Source organism: Lynx rufus, unplaced genomic scaffold, assembly GCF_022079265.1.
Source record: "Lynx rufus isolate CCGP_SWC_20201006 ecotype Redwood Valley unplaced genomic scaffold, mLynRuf1.p SCAF_20, whole genome shotgun sequence".
NCBI classification, from domain to species: Eukaryota; Metazoa; Chordata; class Mammalia; order Carnivora; family Felidae; genus Lynx; species Lynx rufus.
This window is the reverse complement of record NW_025814835.1, coordinates 18,232,029-18,254,988: the sequence shown is the minus strand read 5'-3', so window position 1 is coordinate 18,254,988 and position 22,960 is coordinate 18,232,029. Positions and strand designations below refer to the sequence as shown.

Genomic DNA, 22,960 nt, shown 5'->3' with positions numbered 1-22,960 from the left:
AAATCTGTTGGGGATCCGGTTCTCCCTCCTGCTTCCTCGCCGCCCCCTGCTTCCCCCATCCCCACCCGGACACACACATGTTCCCATTTGCGTGAAACCCTCTTCGGTAAATCCCAGCAGATGAGACGGTTTTCCAAATCCAAGGCTTGTTGTCAAGTGCTAAAGGTTGATAGTCTGGTAACTAGAGGGTGTAGAGTTCCCTCGATTATAACAACGATTTCTAGATAGGTAAAATTAACACTCTCTAGATAAGTGGATCCTTTGCCACAATCAAGAAAAAGAAAAAACAGCCTCAGGAAAGGAATAGGCCTTTTGTCAACACAAAAACCAACTCACAAAAATAATCTATTGAGAATTATGACCCAAACATTGGTACAAATAAATAATATTCTTGACGAAATTAAGCACCTACATGAAAAACAAAGGGCAGGCACACAATAAATAGAATTTTAGGGTACAAATAATTGTACAGTGTGAAGGTTTTAATTGTATTCACTTCAGGGAAACCAGTTTTAACATTCACATTAGTATGCGACTGATTTTTTTTTTTTTAAATATAGAATTAAACTCTTTCCATTTGCTTCCTTTCCCTGTTTATTTAACATTGTCGAGCTGGTTCTGTATGAGGCACTATTTCCTTGTGTGGAAAAAGCCTGCTGTTAATACAACAACTTTTAAGATTACATGTGTCCACAACTTAAATGTTACTGAGTCATCATAACTCAAAACAGATTTAAGATATCAAAGGGCATTACCTGTAAGATAAGAAGGACCAGGAAATAGAAATTGGCTGCTCTCTTAAACTGCTCAAACAAATTCATTGGTAGAAAGGTAAAGGCATTATACTTGTACGTTTTAATTGCGTTACTCTGTTGGGAAAAGAAAAAAAAAATGAAAGGGTCATTCTACACGGGGCCGCGCTTTTATCCTGATGTATACACCCCTGTGAAAATCACTAAAGCCTGATGGCCCACAGGGACACAGGGACATGGGCCAGGAAGACACCGAGATTTCCTTTACGCTTTCAATTCTAATCAGGCCTCAGAATGACTCCTTGGAGGCTTAGGTCAGAGACAGCAACAAGCAGCAGACATTTCACTTCAAAGGTCTCTGTGGCAAATCTGACTGAGCAAACGGACACGGCTGAAAGATTCCTGGACTCCTCAGAGCCTCTTAGAAAATAGGGCAGGGGTGCCGGGGTGGCTCCGTCGGTGAAGCGTCCGACTTCAGCTCAGGTCATGATCTCATGGTTCGTGAGCTCGAGCCCCCCGTCAGGTTCTATGCTGACGGCTCAGAGCCTGGAGCCTGCTTTGGATTCTGTGTCTTCCTCTCTCTCTCTGCCCCTACCCCGCTCATGCTCTGTCTCTCTCTCTCTCTCTCAAAAATAAGCAAACATTAAAAACAACAATAAAAAAAAAGAAAACAAGGCAAAGGGAGACGTCAGCCCGAACGACGATGCTGGAAAAGGAACACTCTTTTACTGAAGGGGGATGAAGTCTACTGTGTAAAATAAAAGACACTGTTGTGTGTTGAATCGTGTGCCCCTTTTAAAACATATGCTCAGGGGCGCCTGGGTGGCGCAGTTGGTTAAGCGTCCAACTTCAGCCAGGTCACGATCTCGCGGTCCGTGAGTTCGAGCCCCGCATCGGGCTCCGGGCTGATGGCTCGGAGCCTGGAGCCTGTTTCCGATTCTGTGTCTCCCTCTCTCTCTGCCCCTCCCCCGTTCATGCTCTGTCTCTCTCTGTCCCAAAAATAAATAAACATTGAAAAAAAAAAAATTAAAAAAAAAAATAAAACATATGCTCACGTCCTAACTCCAATAGCCATGATCATCTTATTTGGGAATGGGGTCTTTGCAGCTGTAATCAAGTCACAGTGACGTCATGCTGGATGAAGGTGGGCCCTCATCCAATGTCTGCTGCCTTTAGAAGAAGAAGAAGGAGAGGACAAGTGGACACAGACATAGGGACACACGGGGACAAGGCTGTGTGGAGACAGAGCCGGGGAGTGGAGGGATGCGTCCACAAGCCAAGGAAGGCCAAGGATTGTCGGCAACCTCCAGAAGCCGGGACAGAAGCCTGGAACAGACGCTGCCTCAGACCCTCCGGAAGGAACCAACCGGACTGACACCTTGATTTTGGACTCATGGCCCCTAAACTGTAAGAGAATACATTTCTGTTGTCTTAAACCAGCCCGTCTGTGGCTCTGCTACAGCTGTCCTAGCGACTAAAAGACACGTTACGACGTGTAAGCACGCACCTGACGGGGGACCCTTGATCATATTGGATTATTTTTTTAATAATTGCTTTAGGGGCACCTGGGTGGCGCAGTCGGTTAAGCGTCCGACTTCAGCCAGGTCACGATCTCGCGGTCCGTGAGTTCGAGCCCCGCGTCGGGCTCTGGGCTGATGGCTCGGGGCCTGGAGCCTGTTTCCGATTCTGTGTCTCCCTCTCTCTCTGCCCCTCCCCCGCTCATGCTCTGTCTCTCTCTGTCCCAAAAATAAATAAACGTTGAAAAAAAAAATTTTTTTAAAAAAATAATAAAAAAAAAAATAATTGCTTTAATGTTTATTTTCGAGAGTGAGAGAGAGAGAAAGCAGGGGAGGGGCAGAGAGAAGGCGACAAGAGGATACAAAGCAGGCACTGCACGGTCAGCACCAAGCCCAACGTGGGGCTCAGACTCACGAGCCGTGAGATAGTGACCTGAACCGAAGTCAAACACTCGGCCGACTGAGCCACCCAGGTGCCCCGATCGTATTTTAAAGGTAATAAGGACTTCTGGGGTGAAAAGATCTTTGGTCTCTAAATCTATCACAGGCAGAAAAGGGGGAAATAGGTTCTTAAGATTCCTTTCAAATTCTTATTACTTTCAAACATAACGTTTCTGTGACACTGTTGTATATTCTTCTATAAAACATTAAGAGAGCTCTGCACGCACACAGGGAACTTTTCAATCTGCATAATTGTGTTCTGGCTTGTGTCAAGCTACCCCTACTCACCTTTATTAAATTCAAAGTGATGAATAAAAATGATATTCTATACGACGGACAATGATAATCAATACAACAGGCCAGGGATTATCTGGAAGGCACGTGTCCCACGAAGTTGCTAAGCATGATGGCTATTGGAAAAAACTGGCTCTTAGCGAAGATGAGCTAGAAAGTTAAAATCCATGGGGCGCCTGGGTGGCTCAGTCAGTTAAGCGTCAGACTTCGGCTCAGGTCACGATCTCATGGTTCCTGGGTTCAAGCCTCACGTCATTCTGTGCTGACAGCTCGGAGCTTGGAGCCTGCTTCAGATTCTGTGTCTCCCTCTCTCTGCCCCTCCCCTGCTTGCTCTCGATCTCGCTCTCCCTCCCACCCCCCACTCCCCAAAATAAATAATAACATTAAAAAACACTTTTTTTAAATTTAGAAAGTTAATATCCACTTACCGCATATTTGCTCTCCTTCATACAAAAGAACTTTGTGTTCATAAATTGAGGCTGTTCATGGAAGCTTCGATCATTTGCCTTGACTTGCCATGTACAATCTTTTAAAAAGAAAGAGAAAAGTAGTCCATCAAGCATAAAATTAGCGTATTGTTGTGGGCTGAACCGTGAGCTTCCCAGGTTCATCTGGTAAAGTCCAAACTCCTCCTCCAGGCCTCAGAGTATGACTATTTGGAAATAGGGTGATTGCAGATGTGATCGTGTTAAAGTGAGGTCATTAGAGTTGACCCCAACCCAATAAGGCGATGGCCTTCTTAAAAAAAAAAAAAAAAAAAGCGAATTTGCACACAGATATGCACAGTTGGGAGCTGGTGGGAAAACATGGCCACCTACAAGCCAAGGACAAAAGCCTAGAACAGACCCTTCCCTCACAGCCTCAGTAGGAACCAACTGTACCCACACCTTGACCTCAGATTTATAGTCTCCGAATCGGTGAGACAGTAAGGTTCTGCGGTTGAAGCTACCCAGCTTGTGCAACTGTGATGGCAGCCCTAGCCAATGAACGGACATGCTGTGATTCATAGAATGTTCATGGAACATTGGAATTCCAAAAGAGTAATCCTCATTTAAACATGGCCCGAACAAAATCCCAGAGCCCCTGGAAGGTCACAGCTAAGTTAAGTCAAATTATTTTTTCCAGACTCATGCGTTTGGTTTATAAGATCAGTAACCGAGTATCGAGGGAATGAAAAAAATCAAAGAAAAAGGACATCACCCAACTAATCCAACACTTTTGAGTCTTGTGCACAGATCAGCACGTGCTGCTTTACCTCATGTGCTTCGTGTCACAGACACAGTACTGAGCAGACTCGGTCCACTCCATCGGCATGTCTAAATTCCAAGGCATCTGAGAAAGTCCATAGCATCTCTACTGCCGGGGGGAACATTCCTCACCTGACAGGTGTCTCATAAAACACTTCTCCTAATCCACCCCTCACCCCTCCCCACACTCTTTCTGACCTGATTCTTCTTGGGGGTAGTTTTCTCCACTCTTACTGGCAGATGTTGTCTACTGGTTCAACAGGGCAATTCCCAACTCTGAGATCACGTCCTTCCTACTTCCCCCCCTACAGCCAATGACATTCCTAACATCTGTGCTTATCAGATGTGCTTATCTTTGCCCTCTTATTTTTCCGTATAGGTTTATCAGGTATGTATCCCCCAAAATAAGTTGCTCAGGCCGGTTTTGAGCTGTATCACTTGTATTCTTCTGTGAATTGCTTTTCCGCTCGCAATACTATAACTTTCATCTACACTAATGTAGTGTAGTATAAAATATACTATTCATTGCCGCTGTTTTCTAGCATCATGCATATGCCAAAATTGATCAGTTCTTCTGTTGGTGAATAGTTTGGGTGTTTCTAGCGTCTTGCTATTGTTATGAATCATTTTGCTATAATAATAAACATTCTCTGGAACTCATAAGATTTTTTTTTTCCCCCAGGTATCTACTTAGGAGTGGGAAGTCTGGGTGATAACTTTCCTCTTTTACTTGCCCATAAACTTCCTGCACCCCTCCTCCTTCTCTCGACTGTCCCTTGAGAGGACAGGAGTCCGGTCTATGTTGAGGACCCCTTCGTGGGGGGGGGGGGTGGCGGTGGGGAGAGAAGAAAGGAGAGGAGAGGCAGGTGGTGACGGTAGGACTTCAGCTACAGCATTGGGGAACCAGTCGGGAAGGCGTGAAGCAAGGCAGCGTCCTCGCACTGGCTCTAAAGAGCATGAACGTGAGGTTGGGGTCTTCTGACCGGAGACAGGGGACTCAAGCTACACCATGGTGACATCGCACCATCAGCCCACTGTGAAATTGCCGCTGCCTGTGGGACACAGAGATTCCAACAGAAGATCTGTTCCATCCTGAGATGGTCTCTCTGTTTATCTAACCTGCAGAAAGGAAAGCTGGCACGGGCTCCAGCAACTCTTCTCCGAGCCTGGGCCCCCACAGTAGCTTGCTCCTCTGTCTCCTTTTTAATGAGACTCCAAGTTTACGGGCCCCCTTGCTCCCCAAACCCAGCCCCTGGCTACCCTCTGCTGTCTCCACGTTCCTCCCTCCACAGCCTCGGAACCAACACCTCTCTGTCTCACGGTGGGACCACTGTTTTGTGCTAGAGCTGGCTTTGACGTGGCTCAGTGGAGAGCCAACCCCGTGGCTCTCTTCCAGAATCAGCAGGAGATGGGCTCCTCCCTGGTTTGTGAAATATCCTGGGGTCCTTTGTGGTGGGGTTGCAGCTGCTGCTTCCTGGGCTGATCCAGACTTCTTTCTTTCTGTCCTCTCTAGTGGCTCCACAGCTAGCTGAAGACTCATTGGAGGTGGGTTTCTGAGTTGACCTGCCACCCTATCTTATAGCATTGTCACCTACCCCGTGGTGATAGGAGCTCCTCCAACTGGGTTTGGTCCTCCCTTCTTTCCTTCCGAGCGTTAGCACTGGGCTGGGAGACTCCTTGGCTTCCAGCCTGTCCACTTATGGAGCCTTCACTGTGCAGAGCTGAAATAAGGGTCCCACTACTGCACGTTTAGCTGCTTGGGCAGCAGGTTCGCAGGTAGTCTCTGGGCCTGCAACCACCACACTGGGCAGCTCTCTGGGGACAGGCCGGGGCCTCCCATGACACGCTGAAAGTCCCCCCGGAGGATATGCTTGCAGACCTTCCGAATGAATAGGAAAGGCACAGCTCACAAGGTGAGGTCTAGTTTATCTCTGGCTCAAGTCCTTTTTATCTCAATGGATCACCTATTGATGGAGCCCAGCACCTCATGGAAATTTCAGCTCAAGGGACCTCTCTAACATAGAGATGATGAACCTGGCAGTCAGGCTACCTCCGCAGAGGAAAAATATTTCCACCCACCTGGCTTGTCTTTGCCCATCTACTCCTGACTTCTTCAGTCCCATCATGCATAGGTCGGTGGCTAACACATGTTCAGTGCTTAGCGTGTGTCAGGCATGGGGCCAAGTAGTCCGGCTACTCTGTCCACTTTGCTGTCCTGACTGGGCCTTCTCTTGTGACCTGTGCTCCAAACCACCCTGAGAACGCTGCCCACGAGCTGACGTCAGACGGTTGCTTATGAGCATAGGGTTGACCTTTCCACCAGGAACGGCGGAAGCCAAATATCAGGTTGTGCTTGGTTTCCTAACGGGAAGGCAGAGGCATAAGCATCCACTGCTATGAAGGCTCAAGACCGGATGCTATCAATCGCGAAGAAAAATCGAGGAAGCACCTCCTTGGCATTAGGTTCTCCAGTGACTTGTGTTTGAACGTGCACGCTAGACCAACCCCGCCCCCGACCGTGGGATACACATGTGTGGGTGAGCCCAGTTTTGATGAACCCCTCCCCCCCTGCAAACTGGTAAGGGAGGGAAATTAACAACTAACGGGACTCAACTAGTTTTGGAGACGGGAAGATATTAAAAAACATTTTCAAGTAAAGAATTCTAAAAGTATCCATCTTATATAATTATCACAACAAAGATAGACTTTTAAAAATAATGTGTTACGTTTTTTCAAATGATTCACTTTCTAGACTTCTCCCTCATCGGAAGTACAGATAATTTTGCAAAAGGGACAAGCGTGGACTGCTGAAGAATGCAAATAATTAACCTTGTTCCTTCTTTAAACACCACAATACCATTACTGAAAACTCCTCTTGCATCATTTTGGCTGCCCTTCATCGGGCAATCATAATGATCGTGTCATTGCAAACGCAGAAGCTCCCAGCACCTCTGTAGCTAAAGTGCAATTTTATCAAATGGGAAGATTAAACTGGAACCATAAGACAACTCATAAGCTCTACTGCAATGTGCATTATCTACTATGCAATCAGAATATAACGTATGCAATCAGAGCATTTCTTTTCCACTCAAATAGGACACCTAAATAAAAGTAGGTAAAATGGATATTTTATGGGATAATCCTAAATCTATTCTATGTCAGGGAAATTTGAAAATGCATGTGCTTTTAGGGGTTTACTTTGGCTTGCTGATGACTTAAGACACACCTCCAGGCACCAGTGTTCCAGAATTTCACTGAGCCGCTGTTCTAAGATTCAGGAAGGCTGAGAAAAAAACGTTGACAGGATTCCTCAAGAATCAAGAAAAGGCCAAAGGGAAGGGATGAAAATCGATCTCAGAAAAACTCAACAGGAAAGAATAAGCCGCCCTTGTAATGAGCTGGATTCTTTGGTCCCCCTCCTGGCTCTTTTTCCCTCATCATTAAACCCCCCAGCTAGTGGCTCCTCTGTCTGTCCCAGCACCACACCTCATCCCCAGCCATTTTGGTGTGGACGCCTCTGACGCAAAGTAGCATTTGGCCTCAAGCAGGACCCGTGGAGCGTTTACTGGAAATGACCTCGGTCTCTTAATTTTATGCTTTTGATAACATCTTAGGGAGACCAGAGAAAGTAACCACGTTATCTTCATCTGCAACATACTGAGCTTAACCGCAGGAGTTTTCTAGTTAATTTTAGAAATCTGATTGTAGTCAAACAGTCAATAACCCCATTTCCAACAAGGTTTCTTGCCTGGCATAATTCAGACAAATCAGAGGGCAAATAAATTGATGCCTTCTCTTAATCCTCCCCTGAGTTTTATGCTAATTGCTTGAGGAATATTTCAAGCAGAGGCCATAAAAAAAGCAAAAGCTGTGTCTGTGGTCAAATACATTTGCAAAAGACAGCATAAAATACTGCATCCTTTATTTTTTCCCCCCTTTGGACATTCAATGGACCCAGTAATATACTAAAGGCTCTAAGAAGGCATTTTTAAAATTTTATTTAATTCAGTCTTTTCAAAATCAATGTGACCACAGGCACATTTTGTTAAAATTACTGAACACCTACTAATATGGTTTGAGAAATGCTCTGCTAAAGCACATACCTTTAGGAAGGGTAGCAAAATAACATTCGGAAAGATTTGTCTTTTTGATCAAACATTAATTACTCACTTGGAACAGAGAACTTTACAAAACATTTGGACCACAAGGCTAATTTACAGAAAAAGGATATATCTTGTCCCATGGGGCGCCTGGGTGTCTCAGTCAGTTAACATCCAACTCTTGGTTTCGGCTCAGGTCATGACCTCACGGTTCATGAGTTCGAGTCCCATGTGATTAGAATTCTCTCTCCCTCCATCTCTCTGCTTCTCCCCTGCTCGTGCTAGCACTCTCTCGCTCTCTCTCAAAATAAAATAAAATATTTAAAAAATTTTAAAAATTACTTCAAAAAAGAAGATATCTTGTCCCATTTTCTAGAATGAAAATATTGACTAAGAAAAGAGAAGAAATAATGAATTTACAGGCAAAAAATGCACGTGTGTCCCCTCGGTAAAAAGCTAGGAAGATATCAACTAACAACGTTGTGTCAAGTCATCAATGCATGTGTCCAGAGATGCATTTAACATCAACCAGCTGTGGCTCAAAACCATCCCCGAATTTGGTAAATGGGTATTCAATACGTCTACACGTTACTACATGATACTCAGAGTGTTCCTACGGTCACCAAAACCTTTGATTGCTGCCATTTGGAAAAGGAAGTAAACTTCACCCGGCCCCGCATCCTTACTGCTGGTTCTGAATTCTTGCTTAGACACCAGTAACCAAATAGCTACATGGGTGGGTACGGACTGCAGTCAGCCAGCAGAGGAAAGAGATCAAAAGCTTAACATCAGAAAGAAAAAGCAACAAACAACAGAAGAGACAATTGGGTAAAGGACATGAATAGACCTCTCCTACAAAGAGAAATTCAAATGGCTCTTCAATACGCGAAAAGCTACTCAAGTTCAGTAGAAAAGAAGCGTAATTCTTCAGGGAAGTACCAATTTTTTATCTCGTAATGGCACAATGTTGGCAAGAGTAAGGAATGTGAGGACACACTGGGTTGAAAAGAGAGTGGAGGGTCAGGCGCTCTGAGGTGGTCTCCGTGGACAGCGATTTGCCCATATCTACCAGATTTTAACACACACATGCACGGACTGAAGGAGCGATCCCACTTCTAGGAATCGATCCCCCATGTACACATTCACACATGGGAGAAATGATGCGGCTCGGCATTCTTCAGTGCAGCCCTATTTATCAGAAAGATTACAAACAGCCCAAATGTTTCCACGAGCAGCCGGTTAAACATCGACATGACAAAAGTCTAAGCAGTCTGAAGAAAGAAAGAAAGAAAGAAAGAAAGAAAGAAAGAAAGAAAGAAAGAAAGAAAGAAAGAAAGAAAGAAAGAAAGAAAGAAAAGAAAAGAAAAGAAAAGAAAAGAAAAAGGCGGGTTTCTATGGACTCAGAGGAAAGATCTCCAAATTACGCTAAGCAACAAAAGCAGGGGGTGTGTACCATACTGTGCTTTCAGCCATGTGACACACAGAATTGACGCACAGTAGGGATGCACGCACGTACACATTCTGGCACACGTGTGTCTATGGATCTATGGGTATGCAAGGGCACGTGTCTGTAAGTCTTCTTTGCACTTACAAGTGTATGTATATTTCCAAGAGGACATTTGAGACACTGACAACATCAGCTTCTTTCTGGGAAAGAAAACTGCATGGCTGAGGAACAGAGGAGGCACGGAAGGAGACTTCATTTTCACCACTGCCTTCAATAATTGTCTCCAAATGCATGTACTACCTTTCAAAACAGTACGTTTGCAATTCAGTTCCTTCCCTCTATAGGTTTACATATAAAGCCAGTGTGTATGTTGCTTGATTTCTTACAGTCATTATACCATTCTATTTACTATTTAAAAAAATATTTTTCTAAAAGGCAGTGGAATGGTGAGTGGGGATAAATCAAGAGGGAAGAATACAGGAAAGGATGGAAGTCTATGTGGTCATGGCTTCTGATGCCCAGCCAAGCCACAGGGCTTCAGGACGGCAATGCCACAGTCAGTTGGCGGTTTGCCCTGGTCACACTAGCAGCAGTGAGCGGGATGTATTTGAAGGGAACAAGTGTCAGGGCAGAAGACCACTGCAGCCATTGATGTGAGCCCAAGCCAGAACTAAGGGACTGGAAATAGCAGACAGATTCAAGAACTTATAGGACAACTGTCTGAATGTGGGCAAGAAAGAATGAGAACTTGAAATGAGAAAAAGGTGACCTCAGGATCCCAGCCTGGGTGACTGGATGGACAGAGATGCCAAGAGCGAGCTAGAGAACACAGAGGTGGAAGTTTAGTTGGGAGGCTGGTGAACTGAAGAACCTCTAGGATGCATGGGGGGGGGAGGGGGATGGGGAAGGAAACCATCCAGGAGCCACAAAAACAGATCTGGACTCCAAGCTGAGGTTGAGGGCAGAGATACAGATTGGAAGGTACTGGATATGCAGATTCGGGTTGAAACCCTGAGCGTGAATGGATCACATCGGAAGTGAGTATGGAGGTGGTTTTAGGAGGGAGACTGAAGGAGCCAGGACAGAGAGGGTAATGACACAGGAAAAACGGGGACACAGGAGGCCACCCCAGGGGAGGGGCGCAGAAGGATGAGTGAGTTTGCACAGCCTTGAGTTTCTCACATGGAGAGGTGGTGGCTCAAAGTGGGTGCCCTCGGGAGAGCACTGATGGTTTGAACAGCTCTTGAGAAGGCGAGAAAGACATTAGCCATGGGCAGGCAAGAGCGACGAGTCAAGAAATGATGTTTATCTGCTGGTTTGTGTGTATTCATAGCATTCAGCTCTGTTGCTCCCTTACTCCACCCCATCTCCCCAAAAAAGAAAAGCAATGAGCTCAAACACTGAGAGAATGAAAGCAAAAGGCCAGATGCTGCGGCTTGTTTATGCGCTCGCGCACACACACACACACACACACAACTTTGCTCCTGTTCTTGGCACTTGCTACATAAAGTGTGGACAAGTTGGACCCGGTTAGAAATGCAGAACCTCAGGCCACACAGCCCAGACCCACGCACCAGAATGGCAATTTAACAAGATCCCAGATAGACTCCTATGCACTCGGCGGGATGAGTTTCTTTCAACTGGGAATCCCCGAGAGGGGCTTTTATCGCATCCTGATGCCCAGGGCTCCAGCCCCAGGGATTTTTGCTTTAGTCCGGGCTGAGCCCAGAGAAGGTCCCAAGCGATCCTAATTTGCAAGCGAGGTTGCCATCCACTGCTCAGGAGGAGGGTTTTTTCTCAGTCTTTCTCCTTCTTCCCTCCCACCTGAGGGTGACCAGTCCTCCCGACAGCCCTCCCTTGTCACGGAAGCAACATACCACAGGGTTTGAGCAAGGCAGGACTTCAAATTTTCGACTGCCTTTTGAAATTAACGTCTCTCTCCCTCAGAGAATCTTTATTCTCGTGGTGCTTTCCCAACTTGATGCGCGTACTAGTCATCTTGTTAGTAGACTCTGATTGGCTGGTCTGAGAGGAACCCAATGTTCTGCATTTAATTAGCACCCAGGCAAGGCTAGCTAATAGACCTTGCTCTCAGGAGCAGGTGCTCTAGGGGATGCGTCAGACTATTGCACCGATGTGATGTTGAACCCGGTGGGATTCGTTTTAAAATGAAATTCCAGGCACCTGTGGAGTTTAAACGCTCCACCCAAGATTCTGCTGCATCCGAGGGATTGAGACCCCCCTCTCCCCCCCCCCCCCCCGACCACCACCACCTTAGAGTGAGTGTCTTCCTAAGGTGACACTCCTATCATTAAAAATCTGCTTTAGAGACTCGGGTTTCAAACGGGCACTAACAAAAACAACAGCCAAGTTGGTCTCCATGAGTAAGAGCTTCCTGGTCAAGGTTCGGTCGTAAATGACGTTACTCCCAAGCAAGTTCTATAAAATGAGATAGCATAGTCTCATCTCTCCTTTCCCCATCACACGTCACTCGGCCAGGAACATCCCACACACCCTTCGTTTTATAAGCTGACAGTTGCTATGGTGACCATAAAGCTAAGGCGGTAGAAGACAGGCCACAGCTTCTTAGGGACAAAAAAAGAAGTAGCCAGCGTGGAATTTCCCCATGGTCGAAAATTCACAATGCATCCACTTGAGTGGAGAACAGAGCTCTCCCCCCAGCATGCTTCATGGATCTTCTATGATTTACATATTTCAGTGGGCTAATCTGTTTTTTGATCCCAGGTGAAAATTAATTCATAGGTGCTCTAGAGAGCCACAGCCTTACTTCCAGATTCTTCTCGGAAGATAGCCCTTCTATCAGGGAGACGGTGTCTTTGTTTTGTCGACGCCACATCCGATCTGAAATCATACCAAGGACAACTTCTTTTCCTCTGTATGTCTTGATGTGCACGCAGTGATACGTTTAAACCTTAACAATTGAACTTGCCATCTTAACCGCCGATCATTTCGCCCCTGAGCGGAATGTTGAGCAGCATTCTGAGTTGGAAGAGAGTTTTAAAGAAATGCAATTCTGCGGTGCCTCGTTGGCTCAGTTGGTAGACATACAATACTTGATCTTGGGGCTGTGAGTTCAAGCCCCACATTGGGCCTAGAGCTGACTTCAAAGAAAAAGAGAAAGAAAGGCAGTTGTATATTTTCAAGCACAGAGAGCCACTCGACCCGGCCGGGAAGAAAGGTCTTTGGGACTGCCTGCAAAGAACAGCTGGGTGTGAATGAACCGGCTTCTCCCAGGCACACGCCTCAGAGGTGCCTAGAAGATGCTCTGGGAGCGGCTTAGCATTCCCTGTATGATGTTGTTCACGATGCTATTTTCGGCTTTAACCGAAAATCAAAGACAAATGACACTGGAGCCTCTGTTTGAATCGGCCCTAATTCCAAAACGGTAGAATCAGAATTAGTTCTAATACGCAGTAGTCCCGTGTCTTTGCTAACCTCAAGCACGAGAAGGTATGCAAACCAGGCAAGTGAACACCCCAGGAGCCCGGGTGCTGGCGGCTGGCTGTGCTGGGTGGGAGTGTGCACATGTGCTTGTGGAAGGGGTCAGGGGCATGTCCTCACTGGAGAGACTCTACAGCCATTACCTGCAGTCGCTCGGTCCCCTCCGTGCCACTTACATGGGCACAGCAAACTCCAGGAGTCAAGTAACTACTCTCACTGGGATGGCAGTCTGGGAACCGAAGCTCAGTGCTGTCTATCACCGCGCGGTTAAGGATTTGAAAGGCTATCACTTCCCAGCAACAAGGCTGCTCCATTCTAAGTCATTTCTTACCACTTCATCAAATATTTTTAACTGCCAGGTACCCAGCAACACAAGCAGATGTCTCACCGATATCCCAAACTAGTGAGGCTCAAAACAACAGCTCTCTCTTTGACCTACGATGGGCCCTCCCCCTGCATTACTCATCCCTACAAACGGCTCTGTTATCCACCTTCACAGAAAGCACTTCCGAAGGCCATTGCAACAATATCTTCCAATCTGCAATGTAACCTTCTTACACCTCATCAACAAACGGCATCTAATTTCCCTTCCCTTGAATCAGACCTAGCCTCGGTGACTCTCTCGTAACCAAGAGGTGCTCAACACAAGTGAGGCTGCCTGAATTCTGCAACCAGCTTCTGCTTTGATCTTGACCTTTCCGGATGCTCGTTCTTCAGGTGGCCCCCCTCATGGGACCCTCCGTTGCAGCCCAGTGCCATAGAGATGCCCAAACCATGCAGAGATGCTCCCATCTACAGACCCGGCTGAGCCTTTGCGTTACCCAGCTCAGGTGTCAGACATGAGTGAAGAACATTCCAAACGATTCCGGGCCCCAAATGATTCAAATCATGTCAGTTGTTCAAGCCTTCACAGCTGCGGGCCCAGACATCCTAGAGCAGAAACAAACCACTCACCATGTCCTGTCTGAATTCCGGACTCACAGAATCTGTGAACATCAAGATGATGATTTTATGCCAGTAAGTTTGGAGTGGTTTTTCATGCAGCAGTAGATAACTTGGAATATCCCCTAGGGCACCTAAGCCAGAAGTTATTCCTCAGGCCTCCTTTTCTCTTGACCCTCAGATCTAATGGGACTTGTGAATGTCAAATCCTTAACATTTTCTTAATTTTATTGATTGATTGAGTGATTGCTTGGGAGTGAGCACGTGTGTGTGAATGGGGGCGATGCAGAGAGAGAGGGAGAGAGAAAATCCCAAGTAGTGCTGACAGCACAGAGCCAGACATGGGGCTCAATCTCACCAACTGGGAGATCATGACCCGAGCCAAGATCAAGAGTTGGGCACTTAAGTGACTGAGCCACCCAGGTGCCCCCAAATCCCTAACATTCATCATGATCTGTCTCCTTCTCTCTATCCCGGCCATCTTGGTTTAGGTCCTCACCAGTTTTTCTTGGACTATTGTCTACTCCCTTCTCCCTGCTCTTGCCAACATGGGATTTCTAAAATAAATCCACGTACCCACTATATTTATTGGGTGACTATTATGTGCTTTGCATGGAATAAACATGGCCCCAATTGTCATGAAGTCAACAGTCTAGTGGGAGAGAGTCACACGGTCATTCAAGGATATAATCATAAGTGCCCTCACGGGTATGAAGGAAAGCTCATACTACAGGGGGTCTGCTCCAGGCTGGGGCTCAGAGAAGGCTTCTCTAAGGAAGTGAGACAACACCGAGAGCCGAAGGGGGAGGAGTCGTCAGCCACGTGGAAGGAGCTGGCATCAGATCCCACGTGCAGTGAAGTCTTTGTCCCCCATGTAGGCCAGACTGGGAGGAGCAAGCATGACTATGCAGAAGCCGCGGTGGGAGGCGGCTACTGCACATCTAGCCATGTTATTTTCAGCATGTCCAAACTCCAGCATGGCCCATCATCTAGGTTCCAAAACTGACTCTCTGTTCCCTGAATGCTCAGCTCCTTGGAGCCTCCCTTCAAGGTGCCTCAGCCTGGAACACCACGCTCCTGACACCACTGGGGTTGATTTACCTCTCATACTTCCTGCGGCCTCAGCTCAGGCATTGTCACCTCCAGGAAGCCTTCCCTGACCAGGGAAGGCCGCTAAAGCGCTCACCTGGTTCCCTAGTCATACCTGTGAAGCTCTCTGACGTGTTCAATCACAAATGCCCACTGAGCCTCTCCAATGTACCAGGCACGGAGCCTGGTGCCCTGACCCCAACGGGGCACAAGACAGATTAGCCCCCGGGCCCTGTAGCACTTACAGCTTAGCTGGAAGATGGGCAATAGACAACGAGTCACTCAGCTTTTGATTTTTTTTTGGCGGGCAGGGTATCTACAAACTGTACCTTTTCTTCCAAGATTTAATTTAAATTCTAGTTCATTAACATGTAGTGTAATACTGGTTTCAGGTGTAGAATTTAGTGATTCATCACTTACATGCAACACCCAGTGCTCGTCCCAGCAACTGCCCTCCTGAATGCCCATCACCCATTTAGCCCATCCCCCCACCCTCTTCCCCTGATCAATCCTCCATTTGTTCTCTATCATAGTCACTCAATTTTTAAATTTTTTTTACTGTTTATTTATTTTTGAGAGAGAGAGAGAGACAGAGTGTGAGTGGGGGAGGAGCAGAGAGAAAGAGAGGGAGACACAGAATCTGAAACAGGCTCCAGGCTCTGAGTTGTCAGCACAGAGCCTGACACGGGGCTTGAACTCGGGACCAGCGAGATCATGACCTAGGCCCAAGTCAGACGCTTAACTGACTGAGCCACCCAGGAGCCCCAGTCACTCAGTTTTTAAGTCTCACTGAGAGAGGTGCTGAAAAGCTGGTGGGAAAGCCCACAGTGACCTCCTCTTGTCATAACCGCCTTGCTCCCCAGGCTTTTAGTTCCTCTGCATGTGGTAGGCGTACCGCCTTCCTCCTGCCGTGGAGCCTCTGTATGTGTTCCCCTACTCAGGACCCTCCTGCCTCCCCTCTCCCTTCCCCTGATGAGCTCCTCCTCATCTCTCATGTGGCAGCCCAGGCAACCTTTTTCACAAGGAAGTAGGGCAGGCTCCTGTGTCCCAGCCCTTGGAGCAGAACCACAGGTCCATCCATTAGGAGAGCAAGTCATTGCATGAGTGAGGCTCTTTCTGCAAGCTTTAGCTTTGTCCCTGCGGCTGTACGTGTGCAGGGGTTAATTTTTCCACAGTTTTCTGCCTTCTCTGTTTCGAGAGACTTGCGCCTTGACCTCCTGCAGGTAGACTGCCCTACTTCAGCCCAGACCCACAGCTTCACCTGAGAAACCACTGGGGCCCAGGAGAGCAGACGTGGGAGTGGCATGAGAGTCCACAGGTCCGCGAACAAAAAGACTGGAGAAGGCTGTGTTCATGGGAAAGGCTTAGAAGATGGCAGAGGCAGGGGTGACTGACCCTAAATCACCCCCAATTTCCTCAATATGCGGGCAAATTCACTGGTGGGAAAATGAACTGTTCTTTATCCCATCCACCTCTCCAACCATTCATCATCCTTGGATGTGGGGACAGAAGGAGCTGTTTAAAAGAAGGAGTCCACAGCTTTAACCTTGGGGGTCCAGGAGAATCTGAGTGCCCCAAAAGAAAGTAGAGGGGTCGAGAAGAAGGTTCGATGATGGACAGATGAGAGGAGATGATAGGGCAGGGTAGACACTTTCACTTTGATATGGAAGACATTAAGGGAGGAACTGGCCAGAGGGGATAGTGGAGAATAAGAGCTACTATTTATTGAGCATTTACTGTGTGCCTGAAGCTGTGCTAAATCCTTTACATTTGTTTTCTGATTTTTAAAATTGTTTTTTAATCTTTATTCTTTGAGAGAGAGCACGCGCGCGCGCGCACAAGCAGGGGAGGGGCAGAGGGAGGGAGACACAGAATCTGAAGCAGGCTCCAGGTTCTGAGCCGTCAGCACGGAGCCCGACGCGGGGCTCGAACTCACAAACCGGGAGATCATGACCTGAGCTGAAGTCGGACGCTCAACCAACTGAGCCACCCACGTGCCCCATTTTATTTTCTGATTTAACCTTCACAACTACATTATGCCCATTTCACGGATGGAGACACTGAGGCACAGAGAGAAGCCCTTTCCTCAAGGTCACACAGCTAGAAAGCAGTCCAGCATCCTCCCTCTTCCTCACCATGTACCTTGCCTCTCAGAGTGACGCAGAGATGTGGTAGGTGAGCAGGTTAAAGGGAGTTAGCTTGCTCAAGGAAGCCCTGTAGAGAGAGAATGGAGTACGAAGGAGGGTTGTGAACATTCTTCAAAAGGAACAAGAAAACAGGAGGGGTGCTGGGCAAGAGGGTGGTGTCTCCTGCCAAGGTCAGCACTCTCCAAGGAGAGACTGTTACAAAGGTCAAGCACTTCGGGGAAAACAGGTTGGAATATGACGGCCGACAGAAAGCTCACTGGCCTTGGCGCTGGGGTTCTTGGTGACTTTTAAGACAGCATTACATGGAGGGCAGAGGGCAGCCCATGGAGAGGAGGAATCCAGGGGCCCAAGAGGATGCAGTACGAGAGAAATGGGTTTCCAGAAGCTTGGCCAAGAGAACAGGAGACAGGACACCAACTGTGGCAGAAGGCGGGATTCAGGCAGGAATTTGTGGTAGGACAGTGAGCACATCCGTGATTTGTGAGCCAGCAGAGCAGGAAGACGGGAGAGGTCGGAGAGCAGTGCTCCCTGGGAGGCAGGAGACAGCCTTCTCACTCATCCCCAGGCTCAGAGGAAAGGGCCAGTCTGCACTGATCCAGTGCTATCCCGAGCATTTATTTATTCCCAAGGGCTTCATCTCTAAGCTGGTTCCTGGCCGGCACAGAATTGAGTTGACCTAGCGGACACCAGGACGGGTGGGATGGTTTAAAAAAAAAAAAAAAAAAAAAAAGGCAAATTAAAAAACTCCACAGCATTCTAGAGTCAAGGGATTTTAGGAACCTATGGCTGAATAAAATTAAACTGGCTTATTATTATTTTTTAATCTTTATTTACTTTGAGAGAGAGAGAGAGAGAGAGAGTATGTGCACGTGCACGAGCCGGGGGAGGGGCAGAGGGAGGGAGAGAGAATCCCAAGCAGGCTCCATGCTGTCTGCACAGAGCCTGATGCGGGGCTCGGTCCCATGAACTGCGACCTGAGCCAAGAGTTGGACGCTGAACTGAGTGAGCCACCGAGGCGCCCTTGAACTGGTTTCTTTCGTGCATGAATTTCTTGGATCCTTTTCAGCTAACGGACAACCTTAAACTCCAAGAAGAGGTTAAAGAATTCGGAGCTTCTGGTCTCAGGGGCTAGAGAATCTTTGTGCCTTGGAGCATCTGCAAAAGAAGGGTTTCCCAGGATGCACACTGGGAAATACTGCTCCCGTGTGCTCATCAGGAAACGAAGGTTCATCCCGTAGCATGGGAAACATTCCCACTAATTCTTCCCAATCCTTGCTCAAAGTAAACTCAGGGTAAAATTACTCCAGTAAAATCGGTGGGTTTATCTCTTCCTCTGTGGCACATTCTTTTTTTTTTTTTTTTTAATTTTTTTTTTCAACGTTTTTATTTTCATTTTTGGGACAGAGAGAGACAGAGCATGAACGGGGGAGGGGCAGAGAGAGAGGGAGACACAGAATCGGAAACAGGCTCCAGGCTCGGAGCCATCAGCCCAGAGCCCGACGCGGGGCTCGAACTCACGGACTGCGAGATCGTGACCTGGCTGGAGTCGGAGGCTTAACCGACCGCGCCACCCAGGCGCCCCTCTGTGGCACATTCTAACAGCGTGTTTACTTACCCTTGCTCTGAAGCCTCACAGCTCACAACAAACGTCCTTCAACTGAAAAGCATTCATAATGGAGCTCTCAGAACGCTTGCTTAGCTCAGCTGGGCTAGGGCATCTTTAAAAAACCAACTTTCTGCCCTAAAAGGATGCTGTTGAAGAGATGCTGTTCTGCTACAGAGCGCACTGGCCTCTGGTGTTCCTCAGCCTGACAGGACATCACAGAGTGACTCACGCTCTGGTTTCTAAAGAATTAATTCCTTGGAGAAAACTATCCTTCATGGAAAATGTCAAGACAGACAGAGGGTCATTTAAAAAGGAGCGACGCTGACCTTAACTGGGAAAATGACCGAAAATATGAAAAACAATTAAGAAGGGAGAAGGAGGGGTGCAGAGGAAAAAGGAAAGGATGGAAGGAGGGAGGAGGGGAGGAAGCAGACCTGTTGGGGGGCGTGCAGGGCAGAAGAAGGAATGCAGGAGAGAGGTCTGGCACTTACTGAATGTCTTCTGTGCTTTGGGGAAGGGCAGGTAGAGGTGTGTTTCTAAAAGTCACAAGCAAGGTTGTTTGACAGGAGTTTTACGAAATGAGAACGAGCAGGGGCACCTGGCTGGCTCTGTCCGTAGAGCGTGCAACTCTTGATCGTGGGGCTGTGAGTTCGAGCCCCACATTGGATGTAGAGATTACGTAAAAAGAAAATCTTCAAAAAGAAAAGAAAAGAAAAGAAAAGAAAAGAAAAGAAAAAAGAAAAGAAAAGAAAAAGAAATGAGACCCACCAGATTCCCCGAGAAATATAAGCCACCACTGGAAGAGACGATGAAGAGCCAAGATCAAGTCTGGCCTCCCTGGCGACCCGCGTTCCGACAGTAGAAATCTACAAGAGGGATGACCTACAGACTGAGCGATCAGGAAAGGGCCCTGAGAACCTGGATCTGAAGGTAGAGTTGGAAAAAAACCAGAGGTGAGAGTTCCCACCGAGTACGTGCTTCTCTGACATTTCTGCAGGCACCCAACCCCGGTCCTTTGTTACGTCCCGGACCACACAGCTGATAGCGTGGCACCAAGCGCCAACAGCAAAGTTCACCTTGAACCCCACGGAGCCGGTTCTCTGCCAGCTCATCAGATATCCACATCTGATAGCGATTCCAAGACTGTGACAGGCAACTTAGAAGTTCAGCGGGGGAAAGAATGAGGAAGAAACGCCGTATTCATGATGTGAGGCAGCCAGCTAGAACTCCCCGCTAATTTGTCAGGCTCTTTCAGCTTTATCCCCATTCGAACATCCAGTCTGGACCTGTTATTCAGAGGCCACATTTCCTGTTCAGACTGGCAGTGATTCCATTTTAATTTAGCTCAGCTACCGTGATTTTCATACCTTCTGCTTCAAGGCAGAAAAGCGCTTAAGCTTAACATTCGACAGCTTAAAATGATAGCCGGAAATCTACAGTAAGTTCTGATCGTTCTAAATGTTTGATGCAGAAAACTAAGGACGGCAAACAGTATACATAGATCAACGGCCTGCCCGGTTTTGGGGCCCAGGTTCGGAGGGGACCCATTTGGACATATGTTCTCCCCCGTGGAGATCCTCCCTACACGGGAGAGCTGGAGAGAGGCAGCCTCTGGCCAGAGCAGGAGGAATCGTCCCCAAAGTCTCATTTCATGCATGTTGCTCTCTCTACCGGTGAAACAGTTTGAAAAGCAAAACAAAACAAAACAAAACAACCCCAAGCTGACCAGGGAGCAGAACCCGGCAGCAAAAAAGAGGGGAGCAAGGAGTGACACAAAGGAAGCAGACTTTGGGGGATCCGGGAGGACAGAAGGGCAGTGACGGAGACTTTGGGGAAGCCAGATAGAACCAGAGGTTATTCTGACTGAGGCTGTGGAGGCAACATCCAGAGAGTCAGAAACAGTAATTTCGTGGAGATTCCTAGAAATGAGAATCTAAAGTTATTCAGCTGGAATTTGAGAGACCATGGAAGAAATATTTTGAACCTGAAACCTGGAGCAAATCTGGGACCCGAAGAGAAAAGGTTCAGCTTCCTCATAGAGCACAACCGCCACAGGGAGAGACCCCATTTTCTTGCCAGGGTGGGAGAACCAGCAGAAAACGAAATAGAAAAGCCACAGCGGGAAAAGCATCCCCATAAAAGTAAGGTACACTCCGCTGTGGCCTCAAGGACTGACTGTCTACGGCTATTTTTAAGCACTATTGGTACAGCTGAGTCGTTGTGACAGAGCCCGTGTGGCACACAGAGCCTAAAACAGTCACTGTCTGGCCCTGACCCCTGGTCCAGACCGGGCCTCGACGTTGCCCTGATTCTGGGCAGGTAGGGCTGTTTGCCGTTGCCCCTCATAGCAAGCAGCCCACACCGAATCATATTCACAAACGGCTGAACCAAAGGTGTGCCAACTCCAAGCTTCCTGATGCAGTAACAAGCAAATTCCTCCGCATACAAGTCCCTCCTAAAAGTAGACACCAACCAACACCTTCCATTTTCTGGACAGAACGTGTCAGGTGGGTCGACCAGCCCTGCACGCTGGGAACGAAGCGTCCAAACCCATTGTTGTCCAAGCCCATTGCCCCCGTTCTCCCAACTGTATCCGAAGAGGAGGAAGATACCTCCTGGCCTACCTAACGCGGACTGGCCATCCTGTGCACCTGTGGTCGCTGCCCAGTGAGGACAGACAAGGATGGGACCCAGTCTCCGGTCCCAGTGAGGTTACCTTTTCGGAATGTCTCCCGGTTTTCCTCTGCTTCTCTGTTGACTCGGTTCTGTTCTGGTTCAACCGCAGCTCCCTGGTCTTCGAGCTCATCTTCTGTTTCATCGTCACTATAGGGAACCACTTCATCGTTCGGCTGAGAATCCTCCTCAAATGTCGTTTCTGAGTCTCTTTCAGAACTCATCCTGCTGGCAAACTGGAACTACCTGGTTTAAAAGAAAGAGAAACCAGAGTGAGTTATGACTCGCGCCCAGTTTCTGCCTGCGCCCAGTAGCAATGCCCTTTTAACGGAACATAATTTAAATGAACGTGCAAGTGTGTCTGAACAATGACCCCAAAGTTCAAATTACCAAGCAAATAAGAACAAAACCATTCACGGGGCACCTGGGTGGCTCAGTTGCTTAAGCATCTGACTTCAGCTCAGGTCATGATCTCACAGTTTGTGGGTTCAAGCCCCGCGATGGGCTCTGAGCTCAGAGACTGGAGCCTGCTTTAGATTCTGTGTCTCCCTCTCTCTCTGCCCCTCCCCTGCTCATTCTCTGCCTCTCTCTCTCTCTCTCTCTCTCTCTCTCTCAAATATAATGAACATTAAAAAAATTAATGTTGGAATGAGCACTGGATGTTGTATGTAAGCGATGAATCGTGGGAATCTACTCCTGAAGCCAAGAGCACATTGCATACACTGTATGTTAGCTACCATGACAATAAATTATACTTTTTAAAAAATAAAAAAAAAGAAGAAAACCATTCATCAGTGATTGCATGCTTGAGCAAGAATTAAGAACAAAAATGTAGCTGCAAACTTTTTTTTTTTTTAAGCGTATACAAGCTTTAAGGTAGTATTTCAAATTGCGGGTCTCTACCAAGCAAAATAAATTTAAGTCATAACCAACATTAAAATAAAATGAAACAGCTAATAAAGCATCGGGGCACGGCAGGCGTTCTAAGAGTCAGTACCGTTTGATGAAACCGTCTTATGAAACACACACACATTTATTTGCATTGTAGGTCTTAATGCAATTGCATTTCTTACTGCGGGTTGCTGGCAAAGTTTGAGACACAGTGCCCCAAGACATCTGGTTTCCCCTAATGCTAATATTCTGAGCTTTTACTCTGTGATACATTAAAAAATTTTTTTAACGTTTATTTATTATTGAGAGGCACAGAGCATGAGCAGGGGAGGGGCGGAGAGAGGGGGAGACA

At 47.3% G+C, this 22,960-nt stretch overlaps 1 protein-coding gene across 1 annotated transcript in view; it reads right to left on the bottom strand.

Annotated features, from left to right (window-relative positions):
- ATP8B1 (ATPase phospholipid transporting 8B1) overlaps positions 1-21,941 on the bottom strand; it is a 66,049-nt gene extending 44,108 nt beyond the window's left edge. The window contains exons 1-3 of the mRNA XM_047086319.1: positions 21,761-21,941; positions 3,433-3,530; positions 756-869 (exon numbers count right to left, since the gene is read on the bottom strand). Of these exons, the coding sequence (XP_046942275.1) occupies positions 756-869; positions 3,433-3,530; positions 21,761-21,941 (393 nt within the window). The remainder of the gene's footprint in view (positions 1-755; positions 870-3,432; positions 3,531-21,760) is intronic.
- Between the last annotated feature and the right edge of the window lie 1,019 nt (positions 21,942-22,960).